General features: G+C 37.5%; 1 protein-coding gene and 1 long non-coding RNA gene across 3 annotated transcripts in view; both read left to right on the top strand.

The window, feature by feature from the left end:
* The window catches only part of mlphb (melanophilin b), a 43,504-nt gene extending 24,394 nt beyond the window's left edge, over positions 1-19,110 (top strand). For both annotated transcript variants that reach the window (XM_067602898.1, XM_067602897.1), the window contains 10 exons: positions 1,595-1,681; positions 3,057-3,240; positions 4,360-4,601; positions 7,833-7,916; positions 10,944-11,243; positions 13,281-13,430; positions 13,540-13,608; positions 15,538-15,586; positions 16,067-16,161; positions 17,666-19,110. In XM_067602898.1, coding sequence (XP_067458999.1) covers positions 1,595-1,681; positions 3,057-3,240; positions 4,360-4,601; positions 7,833-7,916; positions 10,944-11,243; positions 13,281-13,430; positions 13,540-13,608; positions 15,538-15,586; positions 16,067-16,161; positions 17,666-17,692 — 1,287 coding nt within the window. In that variant the 3' untranslated portion in view covers positions 17,693-19,110. The remainder of the gene's footprint in view (positions 1-1,594; positions 1,682-3,056; positions 3,241-4,359; positions 4,602-7,832; positions 7,917-10,943; positions 11,244-13,280; positions 13,431-13,539; positions 13,609-15,537; positions 15,587-16,066; positions 16,162-17,665) is intronic.
* Positions 19,111-19,847: 737 nt separating this feature from the next.
* Positions 19,848-22,279, top strand: LOC137192075 (uncharacterized). Its single transcript, XR_010930500.1, has 3 exons — positions 19,848-20,430; positions 20,949-21,050; positions 22,151-22,279. It is a non-coding gene; the product is annotated as an uncharacterized lncRNA (long non-coding RNA).
* Positions 22,280-23,202: the final 923 nt, after the last annotated feature.

Raw genomic sequence — 23,202 nt, 5'->3', positions numbered from 1 at the left:
TGATGACACAGGACCTGCACATGAATCTTAGAATTAAGTATCTTTTTTCCCCAGCTACAGAGCCACAGAAACAGCTTGATGCATAAAAACACTAATTGCTTGTTTAATGACTCTCGTATTGGTTCTTCCACATTCTGCTTAGTTTATGGTAATCGCCTGTCACACTATAAAGACAATTGTGTTCTATTATTAGAGGTAATTTGCAGTGTTAAGAACTTCCTTTTTTGTCCTTTTTTCTATTATGGCTCTGTTTTTTTACTTAAAAGACAAATTATCACAAACAAACAGGGACATAACAAGGGAGGGATGGGGGTGAAGTACATACAGAACAACTGATGTGATAATACCACAAGGGTTGGTGTGTTTCCAAATTCCTAACCATGTCCGCCAAGTGGCTAACGAGGCCAAAACCATGCTTTTTGTGATTTCTGTCATTCTTATATTATTATAATGTCTGATGTCTATGTTAAACATCGTCAAAGTTTCAAAACATGAGGTGAACACATGTAAAAAAGTCAAAAGCCAGGGTTTCAGCCTGCCCTAAACGCTCTGTTTTGCAAAGTTACCCTTAATTCCCCATCAAACTGACATCAGCTCATTACCACATCCCCACAAATGGCCGTTCGTTCCATAATCTGTGTTGCTAAAGTTGTTCCATGGGTTGTTCGCATTGTCCACTCTCATATTTCATATCGTATCTGGGCTCAAACATGTATGATGTATTTGAGACGTTTCCATTTTAAGTAAAGAACAAGAAAAAGAAGTGGAATCTGAGGAGGAAGTGGCTTCCAGGAGCTAACCAATCAGAACAGAGTGGGCTCATCAGGAGGGAGGGCCTTAAAGAGACAGGAGCTAAAACAGCCCGTTTCAGACAGTGATTGAACTGTGGGGCTGCATAGAGAATCAGTATAAGATAAATAAGGAATTTTTGAACTGTGAATCATGCAAAAATATTCCAGTAAAGCGCCAGAATAAACATATAGACCTGGAAATGTGCCTGATATGTCCCCTTTAACAGGGGTTTGCAGTCTTTGCAGTTTATCAAGATTATTATTTTGCCGAGAGACATCTCAGCATGAAAAGACAGTTGAAATGAGTTTCAAATTTCTGGTCCAGCAGACATACTACATGGCAAACCAGAAACTGGCATATAAGATCTCATCAAAATTTTATGCTGAATTAGCTTATATCTTACACATTTACTGAACTTAAACACTGATTTCCATATATTTTCCCAGTCTGTAATCCCATTCCCATGGAAGCTGGGTGGAGCAGTAGGCATTGGGTGCTGCACAGGTTAATGATCAATACATACTGGTAACTGTACCTTTGGACATGTTCTGAGCAGGAGGCAGTGGCAATAGCATCCCTGAGTTTCTTCTTAAACATTGTTGGTAATAATACATAAGACAAGAAGAATCAGTCAGACCAAATTTTTGTTTAATTTGTTCAAAAGTTAGCATACATACAAGAACTTCTTCTTCATCTCCTCTGTTCAGGTCGACATAGTATTTACCTTATCTTAATCACTTTTCTTACCCCTTTACTCCTTCTTTTCTGTTGGTGATGGTGTTTCCTTTTCTGCTCTTCAAAGATGAAAAAGACCAAAAGGCGGCTAACTGTCGATCCCTTTGATTTGGATCTGGACTACTCCATCGAATCAAGAGGACAATCCAATCAGGTAGAAGCTGGACAACCACACAGAACCAGCTTTTCCTAGAACCAAACCAATCTGCATGCCTTCATAAAAGGAGCTGTCTGTCTGCATCTCCTTCAGCTTGTTTCTGTTTTCAGTCTTTGGTTTGGCAAGATATTTTAGTGCTGAGCACAGCCATTATTCATTCATTCATTCTTCTTCTATCTGGCCACAATACAGTCATTGTGTACATCTAGATGTTGACGCTTGTGTGCACAGACAGTAGTACATCCGTCAGCTTATTAATAGGATAATCAGACAATATTTTACTGAAGTGGCACAAAACCAAGTCACAATGGATGTGTCACATTGGCAATAAATTATTAAGTCTTCAGTGTTATATTATGAAAACAAATCTGATTACAGCTGCAACAATTAGTCAATGAATCCATTGGCCTAAAAAATAATCAGCAGCTATTTTGTTTATCAAATAATCATCATTTTTTTAACAACACATTTGTTGGTTGCAGCTTCTAAAACATAAGGATTTTAAGCTTTTCTGTGTCATACATGATGGTGAACTGAATTTCTTTGGATTTTGGACTGTTGATCAAACGAAACAAGACATTTTAAGATGTCACCATGGGCTCTAAGAAATTCTAAATGGCATTTTTCTATGTCTGACATTTTATAGACAAAACAAATCATCACTGAACTGAGGAAATAAATGAGTCGATTAATCGATAATGAGAATGTGTGCCACCATTAATGATTTTACTGTGACTGACAACTTCATCTACTCTGCTAACCATGTAAACACATAATCAGTTTCTCTTGTAATTTAAAAGTTGTAGCTTGGAATAAACGTTAAGCAACTGTAAGTTTGGAAATTCTCAAATTATTGTAAATAATTAATTAGTTATTATTTCCTCACTACTGCTTTCACCCACTCCTTCTCTGATATACTGTTATATACTGTATATCTACTGTATGTTAAGTTTCTAGCTAGCCTAAGGTAGCATCAGTTGCTAATGTGAGCAGTTTAATTGAGAGCTGATGTCATTTCCTGTCTAGCCTCTGTCCCACCAGCTCCTGTAACTCAGTGCAGTCTCTGATTCATCATTTCTTTCATCATCTGGCTTTTTGAAATAATGAAGCATGTTCCTGGAGTTATTCCATATTCTAAAACAAACTGGCTCCACTACAGCACTCGCTATCAGAAGTTGAAATCTTTGTGATTTGTGATTACTTTGTGAGCACAGAAAGATACAGCTCCCATAAAAAACTACCAAAGCAGATACTTCCATCATCATATGCATAATATTTTGAATGAGCTTTTCTTACTTTTGGAGCAGAACACAGAAGTTACTGCTTCTCTTCAGCTCTCTGTAGCACTAACCTCTCTCCGTCTCACTCTTAGGCCCCAGGCTCCAACGACATCACGGTCACGGACGTAGCTGTGAGGGAGTCGATGCTTGCTGAGGCTGACATGGCCTTTGTTTTCCAACAGATTTTGGAGGAGCAATGCAAAAGTATGGAGTTCAATACGGATGTTGGACTTGACCTCAGCCGGAGGATGGACCTTGGATTGGCTCCACAACAAGGTAAAGAAAGGACAAAACACATCTCAGATCTTCTGTGTGGTTCCAACAATCACTACTAAAGTACATGGAGATGAAAATAGTGAATTTGGAGGTACAGCCTGTACACAAAAGGAGAGTCTAGTAGAGCCACTACACTGAGTCACATTTGACAGAAGCCAGTAGGGATGCTGATGCTCATATTGGATTTTGCTCAGAACGAAAAACTTTATTAGTGTTATTAATTAGTCATTTTTCAAGTGAAAACATAAACATTTGCTTTGTATTATTATTCATATTATTCATGCATTATAAGCTAACCATTGTTAGTAAAGCTAATAGGACTTGATGGTTCAATCCCTGTGGTACATCAGCACTCTTGATGTTGGCAGAGGGATTGGAGTGATGGGAGGGAGAGTAGGTACGTCATTAGGTCAACAGGTGGGCACCCTCCTTCTTTGATGTTTCATTGATAAGCCCATGATATCTCTACAGGGCTACAGGGTGATACCTGACATCCCAGGTACACCGCCCTCAGTTCCATACCCTCCTATCTTCATCTTGCAGCCCAGTTGTTGTCTTTCCTTTTAATCCAAAGCCAAATGCTGCTTTTTGCTGCAGCATTTGAAAAGGAAGTGATTGCTTGCTGGAGGGAGCGACCCCTCACCCCCATTTTCTTCAATAATCTGATCGTAGATGTCGTAACGAATCCCCTGCATCCCACTTCTACAGAGAAAATCTTGATCTTCCAGCTGTTCTGGGCAGCTTCAATTACCAGTTCAGAATATTTGGTCTTTTTCCTCTCATAAACTTCTCATGGTACTGTCAATTCCACAACATATGCCAGCTTGGCTGTTGTGGACCACAAGACCATGTCTGGCTGGACTGTTGTAGCCACAATGTCTGGGGGAAATACAATCCAATATTCTATTAATATTTGATTGGTCTGAGTCAGATGTGGTTTTAAAAATTTTGTTTTCGTTTATTATACTTTATGGCATATCTTTGGTTAAGACCGGAAATAAAATACACCTAATTATTTTCAATGATACTTTTTTTGCAGCCATGAGGATGAATTATGCCTCTACTGAGAAAAAAGTGAAAAACTGTTGCTCAGTTTATTTATCATACAATTTTTTCTAGATGACCTTGCGTACCCGGACAACCGAACGATCCCATCTCGCTCCATCTCCCGACTCAGCTACTCCTCATGTGGCAGTGGAAGTGCTGGTGGCCCCCGAGGCAGCAGCATCTATCTGCCCGGCCCTGATTACTCCGAGGAAGAGGACATCCACAGCCAACCCTACCTGTTCTACCAGTCTCATCCTGGTCCCTGCAGCCACACATCCCAGGAGAGCCTGAGCTCAGCGAACCCTCCACCACAGGTCTTATTAATGTCTCTCAATCATTATATGAAATTCTCATTATATTTCATTCATTTGGCAGATGCTTTGGGACACTAATAAATCCAAGTTTAATGTTTTCTTTTTGATTGAATTTGACATTAAAAATTAGAACTGTGATGGTTATTGTAAACAGTGTTCTGACTTCTTACATAATCAGTTCCCATCTCTGCAAAGATATTGTGTCTGATATTAATCAATTTTACTAATGTGCATACAACTCATTGCTTTTAATGATGGTTTGTAAAAGTTTAATGTGCAGGATTATTTTTCCCTTGGCGTACTTTAAAAGTCAAGACCAAGAGACACTGAAATCAAGGAACCCAATTCATTTTTTATATGTCTAGTTGGTAGGGAACAAAGGAACTAAACATATAATGATCTTGAGACATTTCGAAATATTACCATCACAATAGCAGTATTAAACTTGAAAGTTGTAAAGTCCCCGTAGCCTCAAAAATTCGTTTCATTAATGTGGGGGATAAAGGATAAGACAATAAACAATACTGTTAAAATTATAAACTTGATCTTGATCTGTTTGGGTTTCATGAGCGAGGAATAATTTGGCACAAATCTCTGACTGATATGATCTGTACAACCATTAATATAACAAAATGTTGTTTATTTGGTTCGGAGTCACATTTTTCAAGGCAAACAGCTAACAATATGACTTTTCCTTTTGATATCCGAGGCCAACGCTGGGAATGAACAACACACACACGCACACACCCATCCACACACGAGTTCATCAAACTGACACGTTGAGTGATGTAGGGGCGACAGCTGCTAGATCAGAGGGAGGTAACATACATCACATCAGTGTCTATTTATGTGTTAGTGTAAAACTCAGTCCCTGGAAAGGATCACAACAACTGTTGCTGATCTGTTCATGAGGAGCAAATAATAAACAGACTTTGTTTACCATTAGTTTGACTGACTTTGAGTGAGCTGCTTCTCTTGCTGTTTTCAGAAATCCTTATGTGTCCTAATATGTCCTCCAGTTTTGAGTCCATGTGTCTTTCAGTTGATTATTTCAAGTTGAATATTTTATGTTTAATTACTGAGGTATGACTGGGACTATCCGAATCAAAAACTCTTTAAAGATAAGGAATATCAAAACAAAGGAAGTGATTAAGGTCAGCGGTGGAAGGCAGCCATGACAAAAACAGGGCTGGTGTTATCAGTCCCCCCCTGGCCTTATGCTGATTTACACCTTTGATATTTCATGTCATGGTAAATTGGTCTTGTAGCTGGGCAATACAAACAAGATACAGAAGAAAACAAACAGCCTGGACATGTGCCTGTGAGACATCAAAAACAGCCGTGACATTTCTCATTGGCTGCGACATCCAAGCTTACTTCATGCTGGCTCGATTCTGATTTGGAACACGTTCAAGATGACAAGTGAGCTTGAAAGTAAAGTGACGTACACGCAGTTGGATAATGTTTATCGAACAAAACATCAGGATGAGTCAAAAACAAGCACAGACTCTGGACAGAGCACATGTGGGGCAAAAATGGCGTAGATCGAAGTTCCAGTATGTTTACTTGTTTAATATACAGACAAGTGACAAATTAAAGGGAAAATGTGAAGAAATGAGCAGATAGACATAACAAATGTGCATTCTTCCACACAGGGATCAAGTGCTCACTTAATGTTTTGATAAAAAGGATGTGAATCATATTGTTGATCATCAACCCAACTGAACACCTGCAGGAAGATTTTGGTGTCAAGCTAATCACCAACCACCCACCAAATCAAATACACGTAGCCAAGAATATATCAAACAGTTATTTATAGTCACTTTAAAGCCCATAAAAGCATTCAAATCAAGTATTTCTGTATATACCATTAAATGTTCATGACTAAATAAGCAACAGTAAAAGCCAAACACATGGGAAAAGAAACATCTAGTGGTGTGCACTCAGATATTCGGCTAATCTGCTACTTCAGGACTATCTTGATGTGGTCTAAACAGATTTGACTGACAGTGATCTTGCTACATGAGCAGACGACTCCAAACTGCCATCACATGAAATGACTGAAATATTGCTAATCTGATCTTTCTTTACAAAACAGACAATTTCTGTTCTTCAAAAGACTCGCAACGCTGTAGGATGCTCCCTTAAAATATTCTCGTGTATTACATATTAGATGGAGTAAAAAAGTATAACTTTTCACATCCCAACTGGCTCTTCATCAGGTGCAAAGGCAAGGTGCTTATCATGGATTAATCTATCATAGTGCACCGACTCAGTGAGCACTACTCACAAAGGTATAATTTAAGGTACTTGTACTTTATACTTCCACTCCACTACATTTTTTTGACAGCTTTAGTTACTTTTCAGATGAAGATTTGACACAATGGATAATATAACAAGCTTTTAAAATACAACACATTGTTAAAGATGAAACCAGTGGTTTCCAACCTTTTTGGCTTTTGACGTCTTACAAAAAGCAGTGTGTAGTCGGGGTCACATTTCACATGTCTATGAGTTGTTAACAGCTCCACCAAATAGTGATTTTTCCCTCTAAACTTCTCACATGCTTTCATTTCAATAAATGTGGGAATCGTAGGAAGGGAAGTACGTTTTGGACATACTCTTGTAGGAAATGTTGTCTGAGAGGCACAATTCAGGGCAAGAAAATCTTTTTTAAATCAAAGATCTATTAGATGACTGTCTGCTTGACTTCCTGACTAGAATATGACTCTTTATGCTCTGAGGGGCAACTTGGGAAAAGTAAAATTACATTACGACTGTTTTCCAAGTGAACATTTCTTATATTTCACATTCGCCTGAAGAAAAACTGCATAGCATTATATCATTTTATTTCTTTTCTGTTTTTTTTAACTTTCAGTCAAGATTGACTCTGGACTGTTGTGGTCATTTCAGAGAAGAACCTCTCAATTATTATGAAATCAGATTTGGAGATGAGGTGATTTGGCTCAGAGCTCAGACTCTGATGAGAACATGTGAAAGTGCAGCATGAACTTTATCAAGTGCAAAATAAATTGAAGGCCATCTGTCTTTGAAAGATATATTTCGGTGCCAATTTGTCTTTTGATTTGTTCAGCATGAGTAAAATTGATATCATATGACATGCTGTTTCTTAGAGATTGAATCCACCACTATTATGTAATCTGTGGACTATATGTCTTGCTTATTTGTCTTCCTCATCTTACAGTAGTCTGTCTCTCCGTCTGTCTTCAGATCACTGACTTGAACAGACGCATGTCAGCCATTGAGGCCCTCTTGAACCGATTAGAGCAGAAGGTCACCCCGACATCCGACCAGGTAAATCCATTTAAAAAACACATGTCAAGTCAAGTCAATTTTATTTATATAGCTCAATATCACAAATTTGCCCCAAGGGACTTTATAATCTGTACAACATTCAACACCCTTTATCCTCAGGCCCTCAATTCAGATAACATGTGTTTCAGATATCTGTTCAATCAGTCAATCAAACTTAATTTGTATTGCACCTTTCATACAGGTTAGTGCAATTCAAAGTGCTTCACAGATGACTGACATATTGATAATAAGACATAACAGATGTAGACAGTTAAAAAATTTCAGACTAAGGCACACGAGAAATAAAAATGATCAAAATGTAATAATAAAACCAACCAAATTGATTTAAAAAAAGAATAAAAGCTAGATGAAAGACAATGACAAATAAAATCAAGAAGAGGAAATGTTTTCCTAGAGTGTCATTGACCATCAGAGTCCACCAGCACATTAATGAGGCTTTGAGAGAGTTTCTTTGTTCGTGCCTGTGTTGCAGCTGAGCTAGTGGCTGTACTACAAGAGGCTCTCTGGTATGTGTTGTGTCTGCGGGGGAGTGTCAGTGCATAGCTGTAGCCCTGCTTTTTATCACACTTAATGTCACTGTTCACCAGGCCTGAATATAACAAAGTTATGAACAGGCTCGTGTGCTGTGTTTACTGCAGCAGAAGAGGAATAAATCTCTTTTTCATGTACAACATTGTCTCTCCGTTGGAGCTTATAAGGCTTGCTAATGTAACACACAAACTTTTATTTATTATTTTATTTATTTATACATACTGGCTATATGTTGGGGCTACACAGGCTGCACAAAAACCACAAGGTCTGTGATGATCTGCTTAGTACTTTGTGTTTCTTTCCACTTGCTTCTGCTTAGTGAGTAAGTTGGTGAAGAGTGAACAGTGATGTCAGCCTACACTTAAAAGCTGCACTAATCAATATATTTATATTAACACTGGATCAAATGACTGCTTGCACTTTGAAAGATGTCTCTGATAGTGACAAACCTGCAGAGACTTATGAACTGACACCGCTGTTCCCCTCAGCGCTACAGAGGGTTTAAGCATGGCCAGAAATACCTGTCTGCTAGATGCAAGTTTGTTAAAATGTTGCCAAATCAACTTTATATCATTAATAACATTAATAAATGCTCCCAGTGTAGCCATATAACGGTCAACAGTTCAATCTCATGAATGCACGTGGCCCTTCCTCTAACTTTCTGGTAAAGATTAACAGGATGTTTTTTTTTTTATTTGTTTGTTTAGTTATTTAGGATATTTCCATCCTAATAATGAATTATTTATCTGCAGCTCATTGCTCAAGCATTCTGATAATGAAGAGGGGTACACAGTTACTGATATTCATCCTTGTCTCATCAACAGTCATGTCTCATGTGGGTTTGGTGTCTGTTTTTAATTGGGACGTGAGCTCTGAAATCCACACCAGTATCATCATGGCAATTAGTGGCTATTCAGTTTCAAATGAGAGCAATATTTGATAGAGTCATGATTTCCCTCTCTTGTGGCAAACCACAGCTTAAATCAATTTGCATTTAGCACATGTTCTGCCGGTTTTGTCAGAGTGCAGTCTGCACGCAACACGGGTCTGTGTTAATGACCATCTGATTAGTATAGTGACAGGATAATTATCATCATGCTTTCATGCATCTATCTACTGTATGATCTACTCTTCTTCCAAGTATGATCTCTTATTCAAGATCACAAAGATGTCAGTGGCATGGTGCGGAGAGGGGTCTATCCCAGCATGCATTGGGGAGAAAGCAGGGCAACACAGCTGGATAAATTAACAGTCTATCGCAATCGGTCACATATGGGCCGATTCGCTAAGCCCCGCCACCCTTAGTTACTTTTGCTATGTCTGTCAAGCCCCCTGTTCTTGCACTGCACATATGCAGTTTACAGTGCTAACAGTAGCAGATTTACAACTCAAAGAGTTTACTAATTTTTGAAACAATGAGTCTTCTTTCATTTCAAACAGAAATAAACAAAAGCAGGCTTCTTGTGTTAGTCGATGAGCACCATTTTGACAGCTGGAATGTGGATGAAAAAACATTCTGTCTGCTGCACGATTAAAAAATTTTTTAATCCTTTTCCCGGGTTACACCTCTGTTTCTAAATCAAAACAAAAATGGCAGCCTGCTAGCTATCTGAATAGGGAGCAGTCATCAGTATTTGCACTGATGTTAGCTACTTTAGCTAAATTGTGCTAACGGGGCAGGTATCATAATCAAGTAACATTAAACTTAGCTATTATAAGTCTCCAAATCTTATTAACGTAGCAATAATTTCCAAATTGACCACCAGCACACTTACTAGAGGGCCCAAATTTAGCGATTGAGACCATAATGGCACGCTGAAAAGAAATTATTGACTTTGTATCTCTAGAGAGAAGTTGACGCTTTTTGAATGTGAGTTAATTGGAGCCAGGCATTTTTTGCATTGACTTCAACCTCAAGCCGTGGTAGTTGCCACTTGCTACAGTCCCATGCACACTACTTCAGTATATGGAGACAGTCCAAGCTTAATAGGTCTGTTGTGCCTAGTTATGGTTGCTATGATTGGACAATCATTGTTTCAGAGAAAGTTTAGCAATGAATTTGTACTCTCTAGATTTCCAAGTATTTTTTTTGGACATTTTATGATTTTATTGGGTAGCAGACGGTAGAGACCTGACAGGATATGAGGGGAAAGAGAGAGATGGGGATTGGTAATGGGAAAGGTCCCCACACGGAAAAAACGAGGATGTTGCGATTACAGTGACAGCTTCCTTGGCTACAAAAGTGCCTCATTGCCTATTTGTACTTGGACTGTGGACCCAAAGGAAACCCACAAAAACACAATCAGTGCTGAATTTCTGAGGCGCTATGTGATCTGCTTTTACCTAAGCAAAACATTTAAATCTCTCTAATAATTCCCATCAGGTTGACTGTCAAGTAATTATGTTATTTATAAACTTTCACTGATGGCATAGTTCATTTCTCTCAGCCACATGTTCTCCACTCTGTTCTTACAGACCAACAAGGCTCTTCAGACGCCAAACAGCACCTCTCCTCTTCCTCAGTGGGAGGAAGTGGACCTAGAGGAGCAGCAACTAAGACAGAAGCTGCATGAGATGACAGACAACATCAGCGACCACAGCCTCTCTGATGAGGAGGACTCCAATAGGCCAGAAAAATCCCAAGAGATCCCAGTATGGAGGAGCCCAGAGAGAGAAGCCAAGGCTACCAGGATCCCTTCCAGACCCACATCCAGAACAAGCATTGTCCTCTCCAGACTCGAGGAAAGGCAGCCTGAGCTGACTGACTCTCTGAAGGTAGAGATATGAATTAGCTACACATCAGCAGAGGAACAAATCTATATTGACACACAAGCATTCATACTTGGATCAACACTTCACTTTATGCCAGAAAGTTAATCAGAAACTTACACACTGCACATATGGCCTTTTGTAGATTTTGTACTTTTAAAATACCCTGGCTGATGAAATTCCATACCATCTCTCTGCTACAATCCAGTTCAAGCGCATACTGTAGTCATAAATCAAGTTACTGAGCCTTGTTGTTTACATTTCCTCTGTAACCATCGCTTCCAGATTGTTTGAAGCAGGGAATGGATTAGGAAAATTGCTCTTTCTTAGCTGCTGTGGTAGGTTGTCTGATTTGTTTTTACAGGCATTTTTTCCTCTAAAGTAACAAATCTACAATGCCTTAGTGAGTAATGGTAGTTTTCCTTTTTACACCACTTAACAGTACATCTGTGCAAACAACACACCCCATTTTTATATAAAACTGTAAGGACTTAAAGTATTATGTAACACTGGCTGAAAACACACTGCTAAATTTCTACTCATACACTCCTGTGAACTTCTAAACTGATAAGGTACAGACTTGTGAAGCTGGTGTTTTTCTTTGGCCGTCTGACTGTCTTGTTCTTGTTTCAGACCTTTTGATCTCCCAGAAGCCCTTGTTTTCTGTTCTGCTCTTCTTCTTTTTTTTTTTCCTTCGCTGGCTAAAGTAAACTATGAAGGACAACTTGCCACTACAGGATATGCAGCTTATGGAAGCGTTACTCTTGCTGTTCAAATAACAAATATTACGTTTTTTTTTAACGTGTCAGGTTAAGTTATATTATACAGCTACTAAGATCAATGTTTTCGTATTATTGGCTTCAATCATTAACCCTTACATACTTACATTTGAGAGCAGTAAAAACACCCTAAACACATTTTTTTAGCCTGAAATGTTATGACTTCAGAGCAAAAGTGAGAATATTACAACTTTTTCTATTTTTGTGCAGCTGATACACATTTTTATATAATTATTAGTATTATATTATTATATTATTAGTAGTATTATATACATAGAGTGTTTTGTTTTGGGTAAATTCATTAAAATCATTATGGATGTTATGTTCTGTTCTCCTTTCAGATAAGATTGCCGTTGGGATGTTCAAAAACTATTAGGTCAACAAGATAAATTGTCATTGCCTTTCAAAATGACCCATATCAGCATTTTCTTATCTTTCACCCTTAAAGGATAAGGCCAGCAATTTACTATGGTTTTTCTTACTGTCAACAAATCTCATGTGCAGAGCCAAATCAACAATGAACTCATCCTACTTACAAGTCTTATGTGTTTATCCAAAGTCAGATATATCTTATCTAACAAACTACCAAGCCCATCTCTTGAAGGAACAGCAGTGTAGCTCATTGATGTGTTTTTAATAGTTTTTGGACAAAAACAGAGGTCTACGGCACAGAGGAATAAGATCTATCAGACCCAAATTCCACTGTAAGAGGTTATGAGGTGCTATAACAATGTCATGCTACTTCCACCTTTGCTTCTGAGAGAGGAGAGTCATTATTTACACGACCATGAGAGGACACATGTCAGTAAATTTAAACATAGCTTGTTTTAAGAGTTTGAACAAACGAGCGATACTGTCATAATTCTGGTGAGAACAGTCTCTGTCTAGCAGTGTATAGACATAGATCAAAATTTTCTTCTCAGTCAAATGTTGTAAATGCTGAACACAAGAAGCTTCAAAGACTTTACTGCAGGAAACACACAAATTGCTCCAAGCTTTGCATTCCGCTGTGGCTACTTTAAAAACTGTTTTCCTTGCTGTTTATTATATGAGTGTTTCATTGTGTTTACTTTTCAAGGTTTCAAGGGAAATCATCATCTTTTCCTTCCAGTAAACACTTTAAAAACATATTACACTCAAATAAATGACTTTGAGTTTAATACAGTATGATATTCTACGTTAAAATAAATGTTTGATCATATTTTTTATGTGAGATACCAGTAAACACAGAGTTTCCTCTCTGACCTCAACATTACTTTTACAGACAAACCATTCAACAGAAAGCTTGGAGAGAAAGTGGCGCCCCCTGGAGGAGGGATCAAAGGCAAGCTTCAAAGGCTCAACAGCCTTACTGGTTGAGCTGGAGGACAAGGTAGCCCAAGCAGCTGCTGATGTCCAGAGCGCCCAGAGTGAGGTGAGGCAAAACCAGGGGCTGAGTTAAGATCAGTTGGCATAATAGTTTTATTCTATAAAGATAAAAATGGTACAAGTATGTGGAGCCACTTCTTTCTTTTTATCCCAAGGTCTCTTACATAGAGGACAGGATTGCTGCTCTGAACGCTGCTGGTATGCCAACAGATAAAAAGAAAAAGGTAAAGACATCAATCTAAAAAGCCGCATTCAGATGGGATGAACATTACAAGGGAAAGAGGGGAATGAAATATTCACTGGGCTCCTCAGTAATTTAACTCATCATTCCAGACATGATTTCCACTGATGGGAAAATGACAGGATATGGTTTGTAATAGACATGGATATTCATCAGCACGAAGCCAAATGAGAAAGCCAAAAGCCTCCCCAGTGGAGCGTGGGAGAGGTGAAATGAGGCAAAGATACTGAGTGAGGTGAAGAGTCAAAACCCCCTCTCTGAGTCATCCCTCAGTCAAATGTTAACACGGAGACATTTGTTTTATATATATTTTTATTTAACCTTTATTTAAAGCAGCTGTACCATCTATCATGTGACTATGTGTTTTTGTGTGCGTCAGAGGCGTCATTCGTAGTGATGAATCTACAGAAAATTATCAGCAACTCTGCTGAGTTTCAGCTCATTGTTTATCGTTCCCAAATGCAACTTTACTGTTTTAGTTCACTCTCAGCGCTAGCGTCGTTTTCGGCAGCAACAGGCAGCTGTTATCAGAGAAAAAGCTCTAAAACTTACTGTACACTACCTGCTCAGCATTAAATGGCAAACAGACACAGTTAGCTGTAGACTAGCTGGTGAACATTGTGGAGCATTTATCAGCTAAAGAGCCAGATATTTCCCTCAGGAGCTGGTAGAGAGCAGAAACAGAGCTAAAAGAGTGAATATTGGACTTACATTCACCAGGTGGACACAAACACGACTCCACATGAATGATAATGTTGCTCCGTAACTGCTGGAAATAAATAACTATTCGCTAACAGGTTCATATCAAGTATAAGGTGATGTGTCAGTGTGGCCAAAAAAAACAATAATTTAACACTAAATAACAGTTGCAGTGCTAAAAACAGCAAAATAAATTTTGAGTTGGTATTCTTGTTATTCTACTAACTCCAGCTTCAAACTTCAGATATTCTTTTGTAGAAATGTCTTCTCCAAAATAAGACACCTCTGCTGACTAATTGCATGTCCTGCATATACAAACCTGAGGAAACGCTGCTGTCATCATCAGTGGTCTCCACATTGCAAGGGTCGGGATCAATAATTGTCTCCCCATCACTAGGCACAACACACAGTTGAATGTGGTGCATCTCTCTACTTTGAAGTGTATTGCATGCATCGCCCTATGCTTCATTAAATTTGACGTGTTCCCCCCTTTACACACAATTTTTTTCAAACATTTCTTGTACGTCCCAGTGTTGGCATACTTTTGAGTGAAATACAGACACACTTTAGACCATTTAGCTTTAGGCATTTTAACTGTGTTTAAGGTAGCTACTGGCTAACGGCAGGCTACCTGCTGCCATCCAAGCAAGTGTAATGTTAGCTGGCGAAGGCACGTGCAGTGATGCTTCAGTTGCCTGTAACGTCTGTTTCGGAGCACCAGAGGGTGAATATTTCAGTCAACAAGCTCAGACATTTAAGTGGCTCTGAAATAAGGGAACAAAATCTGCGTTGTGATTCGGTCCAGTAGGTACTGGTTGTATAGGAACCAGTACCATATTGGCTTAAGTCAGAGATTCAGAGTCAGAGATGTTTTGAATCATTATGAAAATCTTTCTTTATATAAACTACCTTTCATATAATATAATGTCAAACAAGTTATTTTTAGAGGCAGAGATTTAATCCTTCTGGAGGAGGATTGTGACTTGACTTGGTGGTCTTTTATATCACTCGCAGCTCTGTGGCCCCTCCCTCTTAGATTGATATCAACCAGTTAGAAAAGCTTTGTCTCTTAAGCAGGTCTGCTTCTGATCAATTTTTCTACTTCTTAAGGTGCCAAGAAAAAGAGCTGATAGGCCATATATTTTCCCACGTTCTCACTTTTTTCCTTTTTTTTTGCTTTTTGTTTCTTTCTCCCACTTTGTGCATCTTCCAGTCTGCAATACCGATCCAAGCAAGAAGACTCTCCCACAACTTTCCCACAAGTAAGAACCAACACTGCTGCCCTTGAGCGTGATCCCCAGGGCCTCCCGACTGACTCAAAACATCTTAACCTTGTTAAACTCAGAGAACATCATGATCTATTTTGTGCGCCGGGCTAAGTCAGATGAACACTGTGTCCTATTGTTGTATAAGCTTGATTTTCCCCGCAGGATATTAGATACTTAAATTCTCTACATGCAAAATTCCCACAGGCGTAGTGTACTATATATAGTAGAAAATTTTGATGGTATTACACAACATTTTCAGGTTATTTTTAAGACTTAGGTGTTGGCCAACGAGAAGCTCTACTGTACCTTGCTTACTTTTCCAATCACTTTGTTATTAGTGTCCCTTATTTATAATTTCTAAACCTCCACTGGCACCAAATATGCTCCCAGCAGAGGAAATCCCAGTCTGACTTCATAACTGTACTACGTTTTTAAAAGAGACAGTAGAATATGGATGTACAATGTCGTTTGCAGGCCAGATGGACAGGTTTGTGAGGAACTCCCTCTACAGGGGCTCCCTGACACAGAGGAACCCAGTGGCCAAGCCCAAGACCAGGGCAACCTGTGCGGTATGACCCCCCGCTCTGTGGTGCTGAGTGCAGCGAAGAGTCTATTTCCAATATTTTATAGCTACCATTAGGAGAAAAGCAACACCTACTTTGACAAAAAAAAAAAAAATTATAGCAAAGAAAATTAAAACATGTGAGGGGAAGTTGGTTTAGTGTTGATGATCTTAAAGGTGTTGAATGTTAAATTTAGAGGAATAGTTCGACATTTTGGGAAATGCTTGCTCGAGAGTGAGATGAGAAGATCGATATGAAGCTACAGATAGCAGCCAGTTAGCTTAGCTTAGCATAGTTTAGCAAGGGGAAAACAGCTAGCCATGTTCCTAAACCTAACCAACGGCGTCATATTTCCCAAAATATCAAACTATTCCTTTGCGAACATGCTTTCTTTTCAAGTAGATCTATTGTTGGAAATGAACTCTTCATTTACTTGGAATACTGGGTTTTGACTTCTCTTACTGGTGGTTGGTTTCCAGTCAGGCTTGGTGGTGGTTTGAAATAGCTTCTTCTCTATCAATAATACTATAATATACACATGCTGTGCAATTCTTGCATATATGAGAGCAAATGCCCAATGTTCCATGCCATGTATTTTAAAGTCTTCATTTGTGGGAGAGGTAAGGACCAATTTTTTAGAGTATTTTTATTATTATTATGGTTTAAATTTGTATGCAAGCACCAAAACTACCCACATGTAGAATGACTTATGTTCTGTTGTAATGCCTTAATTTAAATAAACCAGTACATGAATCCTGCCAAGAAAACTGGGAACTATTACAGACTATTACTGTGTTACTGTGTTTACTATCTTAAATACACTAATATGTTTTCTACGTAGGATATAAAACTTCTGTGCTTGCATCACACAGCTCTACTTTAAGCTAATGGCAAAGATTTGAAAGGCAGCCATGCAATATACTTTTCAGGTGTATCTTGTTAAAAAAGAAGAAAACAACCAAACTATGAATGAGCCGCCTCTGAGTCTGTCCATGCTGAGTAGTATTTTTTGCAGTTATTTAATCTTATCAGACTGAGAGCCAAATGCAATAAGTAGATCTTGATCCAGCCTACAGTGAAAACAACTCCAGCAGCCCAAACCATAGCACGCTGTTCAATCAAGTTTGATCTTTAATTATCACTATTCACTTCATATCCAATCTTCATAGAACTTTCTAACCTCTAGATGAACACTAATATGCTATTTTCAGCTGAAATGATCAGAAAAAAATGTTGAAACATGTTGATTTTCCCTTTAATGTGCTTTGAATATGTGAATGATTTCGATGATTTCACAACCTCCAAATCTCAAATGATGATTCATAAATGATCAGCAGTTCTATAAATGAAAGACTGTTTTAATTTCTGCTTTTATTCATTATTTTGTCTCAGATGCTATCAGTGATTTCTCAGCTTTCATAAATCTAATCGATGCATGGAATGATTCATCACCTAATCATGAATTAAACAGTGAATCATTGTCTTCCTGTCTGTCTCCCTCTCTTTGCAGAAACCAGTAATGACGCAGGGCTCATGAGGAGACTGAGCATCATATGACTGAGAAGTTTATTACAGTTTGTGATGAACTGGAATTCAGCTGGAATGGATTTAAGTCTCCTTAAAGAGTTTCCTTTTTACATTTCAGAGACTGTCAACTGGGGTGGGACTGCTTCAGTTTATATTTAAAAATGTGTCCTTGTGATATTGTGTCATTTTACTGAGTTACATCCACACCGTATTTATACATACATATATGTGTGTGAGTTACACATGATATGCACTAACTTCACTATACCTGCATCTTAGGTTCAAAAGCATTTAAAGCTTCCAATTTGTCTTTTGCTGGTAGTTACACTGTCCAAAAAACTATTCTAAAGCTGCAACTAATGGTTATGTTCATTATCAATTAATCTGTCAAAGATTTTCTCAATTAATAAATTAATCAATTAGTCCCTCGGTCTTTAAAATGTCAGTAAAAGGTGGGAAATGTCTATCACGGTCTCCCAAAGCCCTAGGCAATGTCCTTGTCTGGTCCCCACCAACAGTCCACAAGATCAGAAAGATCTTCAGTTTATTTTCACAGAAGACTGAAGAAACCAGAAAATATTCATATTTGAAGCTGGATGCAAAAAAAATTGACATTTTTCTTAAAAAATGATTCAAAACAACTATTTGATTATCAAAAAAATCGACTAATTGATTAATTTACTGATCATTGCAGATCTACAATGCAATGACAAACTACAAAACAGCTTGAAATAGTTTTACATTTTCAGAAACAATTTTTTATGCTTTGTGACTTTTAGTTAATGTCTTTGTTAAGGATTTTTACTATCAATAGAAAACGCGTTAAGGTACATGTAGTGTATATGTACTACGATGCATGAATCAAATAAATACAGAATATACACATCTACAGTATACACATACATATTATGGTACAACATCTAAAACATATTTATATTAGACTTGTAAAATCTTGCACATCTCTCAGTTATGTTGCAGATTAGTGCTTTAACAAAATACTACTTTTACTGCTCCTTCATAATCAATAGTTTTATATTGACTTTTTGCATCTCAGCATGAATAGAGAACAGCGGTATGCTCAAATTGCGACTGAAAATGTGACTCAAATTGGGACTTTGTTGATTCTTTAAATTGACATGTCTCTTTTATTTATTTTGCACGGAGAATTCTGCAAACAGAAATTGATTTTGACAACTTTTTGAGAGTCAGTGAAGGACATCATACATATTCGGTTACAGTGGTTGATAAAGGAATGCCAGATTTGTAATTTGAAAACAATTTTCTGATTTTAACTTATTGTACGCAGGCAGATGCCAAACTAAAGGAAAAAAATAAATTAAAGAGTAGAGAAACACATCAACCACAGATGCTTCCATTCAGGGTACAAAGAATCACTGAATGGTCTGATGAGAATAACAATGATATGAATCACATCTTGTGGCCTTTGCAGTCCTTGAATTTGTAAGTAATATGTAGATTTCTTAAAGATTATTTTTGGTTTCATTGTTTGTTTGATGTAAAATCTTGGTCTGAGGTCTGTGCGTCGTTCCACATCATCACTAAACACATTACTTAAAGCCTGGGTTAAATTATTAGCATAATTTTAGTTATGTAATAACATCCTTTGCCTCATTAGTCTTATTAAATTATTTACAAACTAAACTGATGCTGTTGTTTTATCTTTATTTTTTTCTTTTGTTGTAAACACTAATGTAGTTTTTGACCTTATAAAGATCATTTTAACCAACATAATGGCTTTTGTTGCCTCTGTCTGTGGCAGAATTACATTAATTCACCATAACCTCAGCTAATCATTTATCATTGTCGATACAGTGTCAGCAGCTTCAAATATCATTTATTTTTGCCTGTTCTGGTGCCATAACTGAACATTTGCTCTGTCGGTTTCTTAAATCAGCAGGAAAGTCTGCACTCGAAAGCTGCTTTCAAGTCCTTAAACTTAAAAATGTTTTAGCAATGGGACATTCCAGAGAGGTCGTTCCAAAATACACAAATATTAGTAGAAATACACATAATTGCATGCTTTTGTCTTATATATTGTTGCTTTTAACGAGGAAAAGTTCACATGACTTTGACAAGTGAAATGCATCTCTCACATAAAGATGTTGGATCTTTCAAATGATTTATTTTTCTATAGCATCCAACAACACCCTCATAATGCAAAATAAGCTCCCGGCTCCACTGTTAATGTTTGAAAGTTAAACCAGCACATGTGCTGAATTGTCAAATCTTAACAGTGAGCAGCTGGAAGGAATTTCTTTGATCTGACAAAAATCAGTCAGTCCAGCTAAAAAAGGTAAATTTTCATGATAAAAAAAGCAATAATTTTCCAATGACGTCACATGTGGCGTAAGAACAGTATACATTGTTCTTGAGAGGTGGGTGACATCAGCATATCAACACATTGCTGCCCCTCCTGTTGGAATATAAAGAGATGATGAAACGCTGATAAACTCAAACCAACACCCAGAGACACCAAAACCTCAGAGGTGCATCCACCGCCTAGTGCAGGTGAGAACACATTTATTGGGTCTATTAGTCTCAATATAATTACTCTTTTCTTGCGTCCAGTCATTGGGATTATAATAGGATGTCATGTCATACTTAGAGGGAGAGAAGGATTTGCTGTGGTCACCATTGCTGCACCTGTGGCTTTTACTGAAAGATCCAGAAACAGCAAGTGAAGTTTGGTGCTGCAGCTCAACCATCCTACAAACATTTCTACTCACGGTAAGTTTTCATATTTGCTGTGATGAAAACCACGTCAAATATAGTTTGGATCAGAGATGATGCAACCGTGTAATCAAGGCAAAGTAAAGCCAGAACGTCTGCTGAGATTAAGGGGAAAAAACTAATCAGACTGTTACTTTAACCCTAATCCTTGTTCTGTCTTTCAACTCTCACACTTTCTCTGGCACAGTTTACTCATCTGTGCTGCAATTTTCAGACAGCAGGAGCAAATTAATTTTCATATCGAAGCCAGAGAAGATTTATAGTTTATTAAAATTACTTCAAAACAGACAACTCTGCAGGTTCCAGTCATTTGGTTTTATTAGACATTAATGTGTGCTGTAGAAATATATGACTTTCTAATTCTTTGTAATTTACTTTATCAGCAGAGAGCACAGATCTACTCATTTACTCAACCACCCATTAAAACTGTCAGCTCTGATGATCCTCTGTATCAGCTGAATTCGACACATGTTGGGTGATGATGTGACTGATTTTATGTTTTTTCTTTGGTGCAGGTCAAGTTGCAATGAGGGTGTGTGCAATACTCTGTGTTGTCTTTCTGTTGCTGAGTCAAGCTTTATGTGGACCTCATCGAGGTAGTTCCATGATTATCAGAAGTAAGAGATGCCCGACTGATGACACAATTATATGACCCAAAGTGGGTCAAAATTAAATACATAAATATAACATTATGAAATATAATATAGTAACCATACATTTTTAAAACTCATCTGATTATAATGAAATGTTATATTATCCTGTTTCTTGAGTTTTTTGCCGCTCATTTGCATTTAATTCAGTAAACAGTTTATATTTTCAAAAGTTAGCTTTTGTTTCTGAAGCTTTTATTTATTTTGTTTTTTCATCACATAGTCAGCCAATCACATAACTTTCCCCGTTTTCTCCGTTTACAATAACCAATTTATTTATAAAGTAAAGCGATCAGTGGGTAAATGTGAATGTTTAAAAATGCTGGAACAAAAAAATTCAATAATAATTATTGTGAAATAAAATAATACAAATATAAATAAATAAATAAAATATCACTTTATAATAACAAGCTTAAAATTATTTATTGGATCATTTCTGAATATCATGCTCATATTATATATCTCATTTGTATTTGTTCAACTTGTTATTTATTTATTCATTTATTCAATATTGACCACTTTGGGTTTAGATACATTTAACCTTATTTTTAAAACAATAACAAGCTCTTAAGTAACTATTTCTCTTCATTTTTTGTCAGCATACCAACACTTGAACAAATGTTTTGGCAGTTTTAGTTATCAGCTAGCTTAGCATATTATTAAGGATACATTATTGTTATATCATGTTTTAGGGGTCAGTGTGTAGAATTTAGTGGCATCTAATGGAACAGACTTGGCAGAAATGGAATATAATATTTTAAGTATGTTTTGATTAGTGTATAATCAATAGGAATCATTGTGTTTTTGTTACCTTAAAATGAGCCCTTTATGTCTACAAAGGGAGCGGTTCCCCTTATATGGAGCTCACTGTTTCTACAGTAGCCCAGAATGGACAAACCAAACTCTGGCTCTAGAGAGGGCTTACTGTTGGTTCTCCTACATGATTGGAAGGTGAGGGAGAGCTGTATTCAGTCAGTTGTGAACTGCAACCTTACCGCTAGATGCCACTAAATGTTACACACTGGTCCTTTAAGTAAGTGATTGTTTTCTGATATATATTTTTTCAGATCCAGACATCGATGCATCCTGGTATACAGGCAGAGGCATCAGACCCGTTGGACGATTTGGCCGAAAAGTCGCAAGGAGAAATGAACATCTGGCTTTCATCACAGCCAGAGTTTACAGACCAACAGCTGAGAGTGACAGCAATGTTTGGATCGCACAGTGAAAATGTTGCGGGTGTCCAATTATTCACATTTGTTTTGTTCCATTCTGGAGGTTTTAATAATGAGTCAGACCATTATTTTGGAGCTTTCTAATACACATATGAGTTACTTATTAAGTTTTATGTAGATTATTTGTGTTTGTTTTATTTTATTCTTTGATTGCATTGCATTAAGAAGGCAGAAGTAAGAATGTGACTGTTGACTTGTGCTTTAGAAAGTCCTGGAAAGCGTTTTGTATGCTAATTACATGGATGAACAACCACATAAATTACATAAAAGAATAAAATTAGAATGCAATGTCAAGCGTTATTTTTTGTATCCCCCAGTTTTAAAGACTTCAGTGAAAAAGCTGAAATCAGTTGCACTACACCCAGCTGTGAAATATCGTTGCACTGTAGTGAAATGTGAAAATTTGAGAGAACTGTACTGTGTTGCTTGATGGCATCCAGTTCTTTCCAATGACAGTTACTCAGTAGGTGCATATGCTGAAAAAGTTCTTCAGGCTTCTATTTGTGGACATGTTGCTTATGAGTATCTGAGTCCAACTCTGGCAGAAGTGGCCGACTCTCCATACACATGGATGGCACACTGTAGAACATATTAAGCTGGTTCAACTTAGAAATCGCCTTAAAAATGTGATTTGACAAAGTTGTATCATGAATTTTGAAAATGTAAAATCAACCAAGTTCACTAAACTACAGATAACAAGTTCAATAACCTTTAGGTGTTAAGTTGAATCAACAAATCTTCATTCATATTGACAAACATTGATGTCAGATTTGCTTTACGTTTAAATTTGTTCAGTTTGAAGACTCATTTCTTTATTTGTCTCAAAGATCTTACAGCTGTGTTTGCCGCAGCAGAGTCAATACAAACATGTAAGGCCGTTCACA

The sequence above is a fragment of the Thunnus thynnus genome, chromosome 11 (assembly GCF_963924715.1).
Source record: "Thunnus thynnus chromosome 11, fThuThy2.1, whole genome shotgun sequence".
Classification (NCBI taxonomy): domain Eukaryota; kingdom Metazoa; phylum Chordata; class Actinopteri; order Scombriformes; family Scombridae; genus Thunnus; species Thunnus thynnus.
This window is presented reverse-complemented; position numbering and strand designations above follow the sequence as displayed.